General features: G+C 33.9%; 2 protein-coding genes across 3 annotated transcripts; both read left to right on the top strand.

Moving 5' to 3' along the window:
* The first annotated feature begins 817 nt into the window (after window positions 1–817).
* LOC145577395 (nonsense-mediated mRNA decay factor SMG7-like) lies at window positions 818–6789 on the top strand. Of its 2 annotated transcripts, XM_081634812.1 has the most exons (6): window positions 818–1186; window positions 2071–2228; window positions 2310–2915; window positions 3201–3323; window positions 3429–3640; window positions 4775–6789. In XM_081634812.1, exons 2-6 carry the CDS (start codon window positions 2175–2177, stop codon window positions 6510–6512), a joined length of 2733 nt encoding a protein of 910 aa, XP_081490938.1. In that variant the 5' UTR covers window positions 818–1186; window positions 2071–2174; the 3' UTR covers window positions 6513–6789. The 2 variants fall into 2 exon arrangements, with proteins under 2 accessions (XP_081490938.1, XP_081490939.1); XM_081634813.1 differs by lacking the exon at window positions 818–1186 and having other exon boundaries at window positions 1225–2228.
* A 2456-nt stretch (window positions 6790–9245) lies between these two features.
* LOC145579400 (uncharacterized) lies at window positions 9246–13458 on the top strand. Its single transcript, XM_081636646.1, has 3 exons — window positions 9246–9574; window positions 9730–9887; window positions 12865–13458. The coding sequence occupies exons 1-3, from the start codon at window positions 9494–9496 to the stop codon at window positions 12959–12961; spliced, it is 336 nt and encodes a 111-aa protein (XP_081492772.1). The 5' UTR covers window positions 9246–9493; the 3' UTR covers window positions 12962–13458.
* The last annotated feature ends 2148 nt before the right edge of the window (window positions 13459–15606 follow it).

Below are 15606 nucleotides of genomic sequence, written 5' to 3'. Positions count from 1 at the left end.
TTAAAAAAGAAATATAAATATGAATCAATTATAATAATTTCAATTCAGCAAAAATAATTTAAGTTCAGTAAAAAATAAGATGAAATGATTAACTGAATAAAATTTACTATTCCATAGTGTGTTTAAATTGAAAAGAGCAATGACCTCTCAAACATAAATAATGTGAAAAGAACAAAGTCAATGTATTCAGTCCTTTGCATATGATCTACATCATTTCCCATTTTGCATATCCCATAGGACACCACTATTGCTTCCCTTAAATTAGCAAGATTTCTTTGAGTGGATTATGGAATCTAACCAAACACAAGGGAGAACTTCTAGGTTGACCAAAGCTACTGTTATTGTCGAACATCATCAAGATATGATTTAATTTAATTAAAAATGCAATCATGCTGTTATTGCGTAGATTACAAGGGATCTCCCACAAATTTCTAGTCTTAAATATTGACCCACGGAATTGTCATAATAATTTACATATTAATTACACATGAATATATGAGCAATTATAACACACTATTAGAAATCAAACTTTGTAATCTATTCACAAAACGTACAACTATTAGATAAATTCGACATTTTTCCTCACACCCTTGAGATCAACTAGCCCTGTTTTTTTGAGCTTATGGGGAATAGCAAAATAGGAGTTAGCAGAGTAGAGTAGAGTAGATATTAACAGAACAGAGTTTCCACCACACCGCAGAGGGGCAGGAACAGAGTAGAGTAGAGCAGATTTCAACACAATAGAGCAGAGTACGGCAGAGCAGAACAGAACAACTCAGAAGAACAGTGCCTAAGAGTTCCTTCCCGAAGGAAAAAAAACAATGATGTAGCTGTTACTACACAATGTCACAATGTTATATTTTTTGTTACGTGGGGATGACACATTTATTACTAAGATGTCTTATTATAAGCAAGGAAAAAGACATGAAATAAAGCAATGAGTTGAAGGATAATTCTTTGTCTAATCTTCAAAAATTCATGATCAGCCCACCTTTCAGTTTGTCTGTTTCACAACCAAAAATAAAATCATTTACTACTCCTTCCCCAAAAATCATCTTCTACTATTCCCCGCGCTTTCTAATTCTCTGCCATTAATTTCTGATATATGTCACCTGTAAATCTTCAACTATATTTGGTGGGCATTTAATTATTTTCCTTTCTTCTTCTGGCAAAAGTTTCTTCAAAGGTATGATTTTTAAGTATGTTATTTTCACTGAATTTTTTTGTTTTTCTTTCAGCTTATATCCCTATCAAAAAAAGTACAAGTGCTTTTAATTTCAATTTGAATTGTATGTGAAGGAACTATATATTATGGGGATTTTCTGAATCATCTAATTGATATATTTTGGTGGGTTACCTTTAATTTCTTGTATTTCTTTGTTGCTTGTGAGTTTGAATTTCTTTTCAATGGAGGTGGGTTTTGTAGCTTTTTTGAAGTCTACACTGTCCTACTATCTACTCTTAGTATACGCACCTGAAGTTTAATGAGACGTTTATTTTGGGACGGAGGAGTACATTTTAGCTCTAGTTTCTTATGCTATAGATCAATTTTATCCTTCTTTAAAATTGATCTATAGTTTCTTTTTGGTAAATTGATCTATAGTTTCTTTCATGGAGGTGGGTTTGTAACATTTTCTTTAAGTTTATGTTCTGATTAATTTGGCTAACTATTAGTTTGTCTTGTAATTTTGGGGAAAATCTGAATTATCGGATTATTATATTCAGTTTTACTTGGATTTTGATGATAAATTATTGTACTTCTTGTTAAAGTAAACGCTGTTGGTTTTTTAATTGTATGCCCACTGTTTAGGCTCATGAAATATCCCATCTAATGTGTTACTTGTATCATACTGGCTTAATTGTCAATAAAAAGCACAACTTCATTGTTAATGGGGTTTATGTGCTGTACTAATTTTGTTCAGAGATAGAGGCTTTGGAGATTTTTCCTCTGGGACTTTTGCTTCTTGATTACTGATATAAGATTGTGTGTCGCGTTGCACTTGTTCTAGGCTCATTGTGTTTCATTTTTAGTATCAACTCAGTGATGTTGGTGTTATGTGCTGTTCTTAGGAAGTCTGTTTTTGTGATAGTGGCTGGTGGAAATTGATTTGGTACACATGGAAACATATTGGTATTCTGAGTAATTAAATTGCAGACAAGGTAGTCCATCGATCATGCCTACTGATTCTCTCAAAAACCGGAGAGAGATAAGAAATTGTTTAGTTGAGGTAAAAAGTTTTCAATATTAAGCTTTAATCTTTGCTTGTTCCTTTGTTTTACTTAAATTCATCAGTTCCTTCTTTCATCAGGTTTCTGACACTGAAAAACGGCTTTGGGCATGTTTCCATTCCAAAGGAGTGCTTCATAATGATGCAAAAGATCTGTACCATAAGGCTTGTTGTATATATGAGAAACTCTTCTTGAATAATAATGAACTACCAGACCTTCAAAATATCGAATATCTTTTATGGAGGCTTCACTACAAGCATATTGATGAATTTCGCAAGATCATATCCCAAAGTTCGGCTAAGAGTGAGGATAAGAGGGCTGTAACCAGCCAAAAGAAGGTTGCCAATAAGGACATAGTTGATGCGCACATGGAAGGATTCAAATCATTTTTATCAAAGGCGACTAAGTTTTATCAAGATTTAATCAGAAAAATTAAAAGATTATATGGCCTTTATGATGAGCCTTGGTTTTATAAGAATGACAGAAGTGCTGGTCGCATAGAACAGACAGAATTGCATAAATGCCAATTTGTTTCTCATCGCCTTTGTATCTGTCTTGGGGATCTTGCAAGATATCAGGAATTGTATGAAAAGCCCACTATTCAGCAAAGAAACTGGTCTATTGCTGCTAGTTACTACTTGGAAGCAGCTAAGATTTACCCTGATGGGGGAAACCCCCAAAATCAGGTACTTGCTTTTCTACTTGTACTCTCAAATGCTATGTTACTTGGACTCAGTACTCATGTCAGACATGGGTATGTGTTGAAGTATCAAACTCGACTATTTTATGAAAATTTTGCATATTTTTGGTCCGTAATGAATTGTCAAGTGTTCATATCAATGACAGAGTGTCAAAGATATGACACGGTTACTTGAGGTGCGATGAGGAGTGCGAGTAACATAGCTCAAATGCATAGCATATAACAAGCAAGGTTGTCAGGATATTATATATGTCCTTATAATGGTTTCTAGTTGGCAGTGCTGGCAACATATATTGGGGATGAATTCCTTGCTTTATACCACTGTATAAGAAGTCTGGCTGTCAAAGAACCTTTCCAAGATGCCTTGCAAAACCTTATGTTACTCTTTGAAAGGGTAAGTTTTGTGCTTGTAGGATTATACCGCTGCTTCAGTCATGTAAATCCCCCTCTTTGGCCAGTATATATTGAAATTAAGGTGTTACCCTTTCTGATCTTGCAGAATAGGTCAATTGACATGGATCCCAAGTCAAATGAGGTGTATGACTTCTCAAAACCATCCGAGTGGATTTCCAGCCCTAGTAAAACAGCATCTGCAAATGCTACTTCATTATATAACACTACACTGAAAGTCACTGAGCATAATAAATCTATGCCAGCTGATGCCTGGAGTCTTATTATCAGAACGTATAGTTTCTTCTTTTTAGAGTCCAGGTACATTTCCTTCTCACAAATCGACTATGCTTTCCTTGGTTGATGTCTAAAGATGTACATGACTAATCATATGGTTTGAATATATTGCTCTTGCTTAATTTGCTTATTTTGCTGTACTGCTATAATGTACTTGATACGCTTTGAACTATTCTTAACTGTCTAGAATCTAATTATAATGTTTGCTTCAGAGGTATTCATAATGGCATTGACTATTTGACTTATAATCCAATGCTTTTGAATCATCTACTAAAGCTACAAAAGAGTTGCCATTTTCAAAGTGGATTTGTATCTTAAATTCATATCCTATTTGGGAGCTTTTGAGGTGCCTTTATCATGATTATAGTTTCTCCCCAGTTCTTTCAAACTAGTTAGAGAGCAACAGTTTCCTCTCTATCCATATCCGATGTCCATCTGTAACTCGTTTCTGTAATAACCTTTTTTCATTCTGATTGCTGAGTACTTCTATTAACGTGCATTAAAGAAACCGTCTTCAGGCAAGTGATGCAGCAATATTAGCAGTAATGGTTGCTTTCTTGGGGCTTCTTTGAAATATCTGTTTATAATTGTATGATCACCAACCTTGGACCTTGTCATATAGCTGCAGATCGATTTAAAGCAGACAAAATCTTTACTTTTGGGAGAATGTCTTTGCATTTCAGAAAGAATTGAAGTGGTAAATGAGTATGAACTGTATGACATGATGTCATCCCCCAAATTGCTGCTTAAAAGCCTTTACTTCAGTTTGGCAACTTGGCATTGAGCTAATCTATATTAATGTCAGTGATTATTTTTAAACGAGCTCCCCAAGATTTTGGCTTGCTTCATCTGAATATTACTATCGCGCTGTATCTCCTCATATGCAATACAGCTAGCGTTCTCAAAATATTTACAAGACTTGACATAGTTTTAGGTCATGTGCTTTGATTTGTGAACACGTATGTATGAATATGAGAGCGACAGTCTTTCAGCATTTTCTTCTTTAGAGCACTTCTTTTGGTTTAAAATATAAACATTATCAGTATGTTTGAATATGAGAGTGACAGTCTTTGAGCATATTCTTCTTACTCATAGTTTCATGGTCCTTTGATTAAATCATGATATCTTATATTGCTTACAATTTACGAGTGTTTGCAGTTTGGAAAGCTTCCCTTCCACTTTTAATTCCACTCTAAGAGAATTGGAAGCATTATTGGCACTGGATGTTTCTGAACTGAGTTCTGCATTAGAATCTTACCGGAGTATGAACTTATCTAAGGCAGGCCCTTACCGAGCCCTGCACATTATCTCTGTCCTGATTTTCATCATCCACAACCTAGCTGAAGCTCCAGAGAAGAAGATTCTTAAACCAAAAAATGAGATGCAGCAATCCGAGCTAGTAAAGTTGGCTTTGACTGTCACATTCACATTCATGGGCCGCTTTGTTGATCGATGTTTGAAGGGAAGCCCCGTGATTTACTTTCCTCTTCTACCTGCTGTGCTTGTGTTTGTGGAGTGGTTGGTGGGTGCTGCTGATAAAGTAGATGTTAATGACGAGAAGTGTGATAACGCAAGGCGCTATTTCTTTGGCTCTTTTGTAGACCTACTGAGCCAACTCCAACAAAACAGGGCTCAAAATACTTTTCCTGATCATATTGCTCTATGGGAGGATTATGAATTGAGGGGATTTGTACCTTTACTGCATACTCACAACTCATTGGATTTTTCAAGTCATTGGGAAGAAGAAATTAATTATAAAATGAGGAACGAATATCGTGCCCATCGCATTGTTAAATCAGCAATTAAGATTGCAAAGGAACCACCTGGTTGTTCTCGAAAATGGCTATTCTATGATGATGTCAGTAGAAGTTTTAGTGCAATCGAGGCAAAATCAGCGGTGGAAGAAGAAGAAGACATTGTGTTTAAGCCAATCACTCGACGTAATTCAGAACCAATTCAAAAAGAACCAAAAACAGAAGCTTCTGATGAATGCTTGCGCCGTGCTTCTTCACTTCTTGTAGCCCAAAACCGAGATTTATTTAACTCAACTACCAGCTCTTCTAATTTCTTTCCCAGCTCCAGTAATCAAGCCGCTCATAATGAACATCATGGTTCAACAATTAGCACATTTTCTGAGGGTCCCATAGCTGCTGGGCCTCCATCACTTAGCTCATGGGTTCTAAATGGGGAAAAAATTTCCAATGAAAGAACAAAGGGTAGGGATACTAACAGAAGCGTATTGGATCCCATTGAGGAGGCGGTGGCTTCAGACGAGTTGATGAGAAGTCTTTCTCTGTCCACCAGTGACAGCTCTGGCCCTGCATCTCCAGTATCATGTCCTCCACCTTGCTCTACTCCCACACCTCCTGCCCCGTTATTACCTAGTAACGCTGTGTGGTTCATAAATGCAGCAACTCATCAACCAGTGAATTTTTCTTCACATCCTTCGGATGGTCCCCAAGCAAGCCCTGGTCTCCCTTGCTTTATTGATAACTCCTCACCATGGAGCAGGCCCCAGGACCCTAAGCTTGGGAATCATAATCTACCATGGTTCCCCAATCACGCTATGCAAGATCAATACACTGCATCTAGAGATTTCAATAGCTACCATGGCTCTGAGACTTCAAGTTTCGGCCTCTTTGACAGTTGGAGGTGTAATAATTCATGGGGTTCTGCAGGAACCATGAATGTGGATGGCGGTCCACCATTATTTCTTCCGAGCTCTTCACTTCTTCATGGGTTACAGGATCATCATCAAAGAGCGAATCCCTATGTTTCCCCTGGAATTGCAGACAATAGACCAGAGCCACAGCCACTTCTGCAGTACCTTAAGGAAAGGGAGTGGCAGCTACAGCAGAATTCGCCATTCGCAGGTTCTCCTTATATGCATAAATGATGTACCCAAAGTGTGATTATATAGAGTTCAAGTTGAAGAAATGCTAATAATTATTGCAGGAACTGATCTAGATTTACGAACTTTTCCATGGACCCTTAAACATTCTTTAAGAGGTCTTACACGCTGAGTGCTTAGATTGTGAATGCACATGATGTACATATTTAACAAGCATTTATCAGAATTCTGATGCATTTGCGAGCTAACTGGTTCATTCTGATAGGCAAATGACCAAGTTTTGAGAGTGATAGGCAAATGAAAGGTTCTTATTATGCAACTATGCATGGATGGTAATATCTAATTGGTAATATAGCCGAAAATGATTCTTGATACAGAGGTCTCTTTATAAGGCAAAGCCAAACTATGCAATCTGAAGTTGCTATTTGACAAAACTGAAATTTGAATAAAAGTTACTCTGTGCCAATACTTAAAGAACAAAATTGTGCTTCGAATTTAAGTGTCATTTGCATTCAAGTATATAGCCTTTAAACCCATCATTACTTAACTTCTATCTTTAAAATAAAGAATAAGTGAACAACCTTATACACATAAGAGATTAAGAGTTTGGGGTAATTACAAGCTCAAAGGAAGTTACATCGCAAAACCAATTTGCAATAGAAAAATAAATTAAGTAGGGATGTCGATGGTGCACCCAGATACTCCATATACAATGCTCGTAGTCCTGACAATTTGAGATTTTTGGGTTAAACTATGTGTTCTTTTATTTCATACGGAGTATATGGTATATCATTTTCAATAGGGATTTTATTCTTTTGATTAATGAATTACTAATGTATGTTACTTGTATAATTTTATATTTTTATATAAGGTTAGAGATTGTGTGTGTGTGTGTGTGTTTTTTTTTTTTTTTCAAGGATTAGAGCATAAATATCAAAGAGGATATATGTCCTCTGTTTTTTGCTAATTTGGAGTAGTCCTCTTTAATGTTGGGTAATGTAGAGGATGTTCAAGGGGAAGAGGATTCTCAACAATCCTCTTCTGGTGAAGGATTGAGCACATCGTCTTTTGTGACAAGAGGATGCAACTATAAAACAAAAACTCCACGTTTCGGCAATTTACAACAACAAACGGCAACGTTTTGGGAAATAAGAAAAGAAGAAAGAAGGAAAAAAAAAAAAAAAAAAAGCTCCTAACACACGGTCATAAATATCAAATGCCAAAGCTAATTGCAACGGCTATATTTATGTACTGACCTGCCAATGGTTGACAAGTGTCACCTTTCTATTTGTTTTTTTTGTTTTACATAATTTTACTAGCTCAAAAAAAAATTATAATAGCAATTAATCACAAACGGTAACATATTTTTGAAAACTAATTTTTCCACCTTTTTTTTTCTATAAAATTTATCTAATTTTGGCCATTTTTATGCACTTAAATTTTTCATATTTTTTTCTCTCCTTCCTTCCTTCCTTTCCTCTCTTTTTATCATTTTCTATTGTAATGGATCAAAATAATCATAATTATGGAAGAAATTTGAATTTTTCAAATAATCCAAATTCTCAATACAATTCAAATACTCCCCATTTTGATCCAATTATATTTAATAATCCACCATTTCAAGCTGCTTTGCAATGTTATGGTAGCTAACAAAGATAAAATTTGTAGGTGGGACCATATTTATAGTACTCTGTAATCTGTATAAAATGTATCAAGAGAATACCCTTTGATGTGGAAAAAATAAATAGAATAGGATGGAGGAGAGGAAAGAGATAGTGGGAAATGAGCTGGATAAAATAGAGTATGAGGTGTCAAAATGGGGGAAGGAGAGATAATGTATGAGTGGACATAATCATCCTCATTGATATTTATGCTCTTATGTTATTTTTAATTTGGAATGGAAAATAAACTTTTTTCTTCAGGTTTAAATTTGAACTAGAGTACATTATATGTTCATTTACTTTATATTCTTTTTAATAGAGACCCTACTTTGATTTTTATTCATGTTCATGTAAACATGTTCACAGAGTGCAAGATTGCATGGTAAAATTTGTGCACCTGGATCACAAATCAATAATAGGGAAAAATTTGTATCAGGTTAGGTGAACTGAACATCACATCTTACTTATTAACTTCAATAGTGAAAATAAAAACTTATCTCCTTGATAACAAATTAACAATTGTTGTTTTATCAAATGTCAGACTTGTAAATAAATGCGTATTTTTTCACTATTCACGCATAAAGTTGCTACTTATAGGCTAATAGCGGTTAGAGCATCCACAATGGCTAGCTACATGTACATGTAGTTTGGGTTGCCACATCATTAATCTCCAAGCTACAAGATTTAAGCTACAACCTCTACAATGGTAAGCTATATCATTTTGTAATAAATAAATTATAAAAAAATAAAAATAAAAAAATATTAAACTTATTAATATATGTGTGTTGGGTGAAGTGAAACTACAAGAGGTTATAGCTTCGCATGTAATTAGCAATTATTTAGAAATTGCCAGCAGGTCCTTATGCACAATCATTATGAATACTGCTATAAAATATTTTGCAACTAAAATTAACGAAGAGTCGAAGATAGTATTACAAATTTGCCCCTTAATTTGTTCATTATACGAAGCATATATATATATATATATATATATATATATATATATATATATATATATATATATATATATATATTATATTTTATTTTTTTATTTTTGAAACCAATTATACGAAGTATATATCTCGTTGATAAGTGGGGCTCTCTCGGCTTCTTTTATCCATATTCCATACCCGACAAAAAGAAAAGGGGGAAAAAAATTACTAGCAAACGGAAGATTGACCAAATTCTGCCCAACGATTTCAACCGGAGAGAAAAATTGATCGTCAATATTCAGTGTAAGCCTTCCCGGCGGTAATATTTCCGGCGCTAATCTCGCCGTCATATTCACCGGAACCCTAATTTCCTTTCTCTCTCCTCATCCATTCACCCCCTGTAAAACCCCATCAAAAAATCATTCTAGATTAAATGGAAAAGAAGCCATCTGAATTCGAAGATCTATCATCAGTTCAGGCAGTTTTAGTTGGTGCTTTAGCTCCTGGAGTCAATGTTAGTACCCTATTATACATCATATTGTTTTTATAATTTGTTAATACGAGCGTGGCCCGGATTTAATTGTCACAATACTAGTTTAAATTACACAACGTGACTATTTATTCAAGACGATAACAGGTGTTTGACTGATGTAATTTTATTGTTTGCAGGCTCCAACATGGACTACATTGAAAATGGTGTTTGTGATGCTTGGTGCTAGTCTAATTTTGATGCTTGTTTTGGGATTCACTTCTAGTGATACTGCTTTGATTCTTCATGTTGGGTTCCTTGTTCTTATCACTCTCACCTTATTTTTATTGCTGACAAGGTATATACTTTTCTTTTAGGTGTAATGTTGTTTTGTTGTCTTGTAATTTCTTTTGTTTTAATTTGATTGTTATTTCCTTTAATTTTATTGGGTTTATTGTGGTTCTGTTTCATGTTTTTGGATTCTTAATTTTTTTGTATTTAATGGGATAATCATTAATCATTAGGCAAAGCTTAGTGTTTTACATTATGATTTTTTTTTTTTTTTTTTTTTTTGTGTTGATTTAGTTTTAGAGAATAATCTAGAACCTCCTATTTTACTTTTATACTGCCATTTTCAATATAGCCATTCTTTGGCATAGGGTTGTTTTGGATCCAAGTTCAACTTAGTAAGCATTAGAAACTCGATAACTTAAACTTAAGGCTTGGAACTCGATAACTCAAATTTTATGATCAATTTGATGGTTTAATCATTCATATTTCTTCTTTAGAGGAGAAAATTAGTTTTGTGATGTAGAAGCAAAGGGGTGAAAATGATGATTCATTATCTATATAATTTTTTACTATAATGCTACTCTTTCTCTTAATACATATATTGACTGGACATATTTTTTGATCACCAAGGTGTGAATGTCTTGTGCTGTACCTTTCTCAAGTTAAGCTCGATTTGAACCTAGACCTGTCTTAGCTTGGTCAAATTTCTAGCTTATGAAGCTCTCTAGCAAATAGAAGCCTTGAAAAACATCGGGCAATATTTGAATGCTTGATTGTTGCCCCTACAGTGGCTAGACGTATATACCTTTATATATATATGTAATTACAAATTAAGTCGGCTAATTTATAGTTGCTTTTCGTGACTCACTTCATGTACCTCTTAGTCTTGCTGAAGCCTAGACCATACTCATAGCAAATCCCCTGTCCACTCCTCCTCCTCCCCCCCCCCCCCCCTCTCTCCTCTTTTTCCAAGGCCAAAGGAGTAGAAGAGCTGAATGTTGTTTGTCCCTGTGGGAGTTTATTTTTTATCCGTGGACCTAAATTATTGGAGGCTAAATACCATTTTGGTAACGTGCTAAAGGTTTTCCCCCTTCATATGCCTAAGAAGAAGGAAACTGTGTGAAGCCAAATTCATCTTTTGCATGTTTAAAATAGCCAATCTTTATTATGTCTCCAAATATTATTTAAGGCTAGATGATCGCATGATTTTAGGTCTATGCTTCTTAGATAACTAGAACAATTAGGAAGATAGTAACGTTAGTGTTAATTGCAATTTGAATAATTTACTATTGTTCTTTATCCAATATAAGCTTTCCTTGGCAAATGATTTAGTATTATTAGAAGTTGTAGACTTGTAGGTATTGATCTATCAAGGCTTTGAAACCTGGGTTTACCGGTTTAGCTTATTTCTTGCTTCTTGTTTGTGTAGTATGGGGGCTATACTTGCACAAGCTTGATCTCTTTAGTTTTCATAATTGGTGCACGGTAGATGTGTGACTGTTCTCTATTATGATACATGTCATACAACTTACTCAAAGCTTCAGTGCGATGTAATTTTATGCTTTGTTTACAGTTGCTTATTGGGTTGGGTCACTGTCACTGCAAAATTTAGAGGTTAAATTCATTAGATTGGAAGGCAGCCTCCTCTGTTTTTACTCCCTCTTTGTCCATACTAGGTCCTTAGGGCCTGTTCTCTTCAGCTTATTTTCAATTCAATTCAGTTCAGTTCAGCTCCAATCACTTTAGTTCAGTTCAGATTCAATCACTTTAGTTCAATTCCTAATTTCCTTCTCTCATAAAATATTCAGCTCAGCTCACTTCAGTAAACAGAACAGGCCATTAGTCCATGGGCTTAATAGTGGGTTAGGTTAGTTGTGCTCATAGATCCATATCTCATGGCACTATTGTGTAATGATCTTTGATTTACTATAGCTTTAATTTATGATCAAAGGTCTTATTCAAAGAAGCATGCTCTCTAATTTTGATATTTGTTTAGGACCCATGTCATCTTAATTGGTACAGTAGTGTATATGTTTTTTTAAAAACTTGGGAAAACTGGGTGGGAAAAATAGGATTTGTATGTTTGGTGCTACTCAGCAGTCACTTCTTATTACATAAAGGATGGAATTGATTTTAGCAGTGTTATTGAGGTTAGGAGCTGGAGACCACCTATATATAAATCATTATCAGCGCTTTGTTTCTAGCTTATTGTCATAAAAACCGGAATGTGATCAGCATATCATTAAATCAAGTGTTCTAACTCGCTTAATCTGTAGTTGATACCTTTTCCTCAAAAAAAAAAAAAAAAAAAAAAAATCTGTAGTTGCTACCTTGGTGTTTTCAAGGGGAAGTTTATATTTCTTCCCTGCCTCCCAGGCTTTCCCCTCTTCGTATCTTGAACACCCCCCAAAAAGAAATCTGTAGTTGCTACCTTGGTGTTTCTCTCTCTTTTCCTGTTTCTTTTGGACCTTTGGCTCTTGGGAGGTATGGGTGGGAGAGGAAGATTGACTGCTGTTTTCAGCAGCCTCATTCTGAGGAAGTTTTTGTATTACCAGATTTTTACATCTGTGTTCTGTAAATGCCAGTACGTATAGTGCTATTGATCTATCAATGTTTTATCTTTCATTCATCTCATAAGACTCATATGGGAAGTGCAAGTACAAAGTTATGTTTGTTATGAAATGAAACTGAGACTCTTTCCGAGTTCTTCTGAAATTCTTGTACCTGCGTTTGGTTCTGTGCAATGTGCATGCATGTTTTCACTTGTCCTAATGGGCCTTTGTAAGATAATTCTTAATAACTTCCTATATTAAACATCCTCATTGTATGCGCCCATTTGAAGGAAATTATGAATGTATCAACTTCCCGATGTTCCCATTGCCCCACGCACCCCCCCCCCCCCCCCCCCCCCCGCGTCAAAACAAAAATAGTCAGTCTGATTTGTGTATCACTAACCCTGGTTTTATCTGAGCTTTTGTTGTTCTGATTTTTTGCCTAATTGTTGTACCTGTCATAATATATAACTTGTTCTGTTATCTCTGCAGTTTTCTCGAACAAACAGGTCTAGTTTCAGTTGAACATCAAATGCAAGAAATGGGCTTGGTGCCTAAGGATAGCAAAACAAGCTCTAAAACCGAGTAAACAAGAGTGCAGTTTCAACAAACAATCAGATTTTTTCCCATTGTAATTTCAAAATTTCAATGACAACACATAGTACTTCAGACGTCTTACATTCTTACAGAAGAAGAGAAAAGGAAGTTGGCCCTACGACTTCTCATTACAAGATGACAGAAAGTTGAAGGTGCTCACCCGTCCTGTTGTTGCTTCTTCATTTGACATTTTGACCCCTTCTGGACTTCATGTAATAGGAACACGAGCACTATCGACATTGCAGCATAAACTTCATCCTCCATCTACACTTCTGCTATGAAGTTTTTATAGGACAAATGGACAACACTAGAATTTTTGTTCCTCTTTCTTGGTTTATATCCCTATTCGTTGATAAGAAGGATGCATGGCTTCCTAATCATAAGGGGCATCATGATTTGCTTTGCCACTTTTTTTAGGTCATGTAATATTTTTTTTTTTTGGTAAGAAATCAAATTGCCAAATAATAGAGAAGAGTAAGGAGTTTTCTATGTTTTTTTTTATTTTTTTATTATTATTTTTTAATAGATAGAAGTAATTCCTTACATTAAAATAAAATAAAAAATTGTAACCTCATTAACAGTAAAATGATTAATTATTCTTATAGAAAAAGTTTGTTCATTTCAAATCTACTCCTTAGAGCTTCTTCACAGTTACTAAGTTGAACTGAATTGACTGAACTAATTGGAGCTGAACTAAACTGAACTGAAATAAATATTTTATGAGAGAAGTAAATTAGGAGCTGAATTGAACTGAACTAAAATTAAGCTGAAGTGAACAGGCCCTTAGTCCTTAGTTCTTACATCTTTTACTTTCCACTTTTTTCAATTATGTTCAAAGCATTCTATATATCTTTTACTCTCTCCATTCTATATAATGCCTTGTTTAGTTGATTTGTCTTGATAAGTACTTGAAATGTACCAATAATTTACATTTCTTGGACTTGATTTTTTTTTTTTCCCCCCAGCCTCTTCACCAAATCTACATTAACTTTACTAAATTTTCAAATATGGTACAATAACACAGCATCTAACATAATTATTGCCTATATTCAAATAGTAATACTTTGTAATAAAATGTCATGCAAATAGACAAAGGACATTCGGGTCAATTATAAAATAATTCTTTTTAATGGACTACCCATAGCCATATTGTGTGCAGTTAAAAAAGTGTAAAAAAATTAAGTTCACTCATCAAATATAACTGTATCACTTTGACTTTTCCACTATCATATACTTTGACTATTTATTATTAATAGATCTCTGTTCTAAATAATTCATACAATCAAATTTATCATACATGTCAATGCATGAGTTTGACCATTTTATAAATAATTAAACATTATTTAAAAAAAAAAAATTATAGTAAAAGTTTGGCATGCAATAGTTGGGGTTATTCATGTTAATTTTTCCTAACAATTATACAAAAGTTAATAGGTACTCCATTTTATGAAACTTCACACTAATATCTAAAACCATTATAATTATATGATAATGATTGCTATTTATACATTGTTAAAAAGTCATAGCCAGTCAATGCTAATACGGAGTATATAAGTAGTGAAAAATGTCTATGTTTGACAATTTTTTAAGGAGTAATATATAAATGTAATTATTGTTTTGCAAAATGATATTGGATTAGTCATAATGCATTTTCATAATATGATGTTTTAAATATTGAAATAAACACAAATAATTAATCTATTTAGGGAATTCAAGAGACAATTTTAATCACACAATTATATATAACCTCTAAAACAAAATATATGGAGAGACTAAAAGATGCTATAAATAACGAAATAAACACAAATAATTAATCTACTTAGGGTATTCAAAAGATAATTTTAAGGTAAAAGAACATTTTTAGGGATATAAATGTCCATGCACTATTCATAAGAGATTTCTTAAACTTTTTATAAGGTAGGGATTAATATTCAATTAAAGATATTGATATTCAAAATTATATACTCTGTTTCATATTATATGCAACCTTTAGGTTATTTAATTATTTATTTTAATTTTTTATGAGATAAAAAATTTAATTTTAAAACTGAGAATATAAATTTGCATGGACATTTAATTCATTTAATTCTCCTATGAGCTATTTACTCCCTCCGTCCCTAAAAATTCAACCCTTTTAGCCTAATTTTAGTCCCAAAATAATTGATCCATTTGTTTTTCCCAACAACTATTAATATCATGAAATTACCAATATTTTTTCAAATATTATTATTGGGCATAGGATAAAGATAAAAAAAAAAACCCAAAGGTTTTCTCTTAGAAAACCGGTGAAGGACAAAAAACAAAGACTTTTCTCTCTAAGTATTAATTGCAAATTATTATAACTCGTGCTTTTCCATACATTTGTACTTGCAAATTAAATTTCTTAATACCCGCAAAATTAATCCAAAAGCATCGAAGTTTCGGAGACAGGGGGAATAATTTTTATTTGAGCTAAACAATCACTTGGACTCGAGTTGAAAAGTGTGTAGTTCCCTGTACCCCTTGGATCTTAGGATTGAAGTTAAGTGGGGTCATTTTCTAGTCACTCCTCATTCAATAATTGTAGATGCTTGTCAACTTTATCTTGTTCAAAGCAATTACGAAGTATTGAAATGACAACAATAATGATAGGGTATA

The sequence above is a fragment of the Chenopodium album genome, chromosome 14, assembly GCF_948465745.1.
Source record: "Chenopodium album chromosome 14, dcCheAlbu1.1, whole genome shotgun sequence".
Lineage (NCBI taxonomy): Eukaryota > Viridiplantae > Streptophyta > Magnoliopsida > Caryophyllales > Amaranthaceae > Chenopodium > Chenopodium album.
This window is presented reverse-complemented; position numbering and strand designations above follow the sequence as displayed.

Excerpts from the sequence above, each read along its gene's own strand:
- LOC145577395 (XM_081634812.1), top strand. The coding sequence starts at position 2,175 with ATGCCTACTGATTCTCTCAAAAACCGGAGAGAGATAAGAAATTGTTTA. Across the intron at positions 2,229-2,309 it reads TAAGAAATTGTTTAGTTGAG|GTTTCTGACACTGAAAAACG; the intron begins GTAAAAAGTTTT and ends TTCTTTCATCAG. Across the intron at positions 2,916-3,200 it reads GGGGAAACCCCCAAAATCAG|TTGGCAGTGCTGGCAACATA; the intron begins GTACTTGCTTTT and ends AATGGTTTCTAG.
- LOC145579400 (XM_081636646.1), top strand. The coding sequence starts at position 9,494 with ATGGAAAAGAAGCCATCTGAATTCGAAGATCTATCATCAGTTCAGGCA. Across the intron at positions 9,575-9,729 it reads CTTTAGCTCCTGGAGTCAAT|GCTCCAACATGGACTACATT; the intron begins GTTAGTACCCTA and ends TATTGTTTGCAG. Across the intron at positions 9,888-12,864 it reads TTATTTTTATTGCTGACAAG|TTTTCTCGAACAAACAGGTC; the intron begins GTATATACTTTT and ends TTATCTCTGCAG.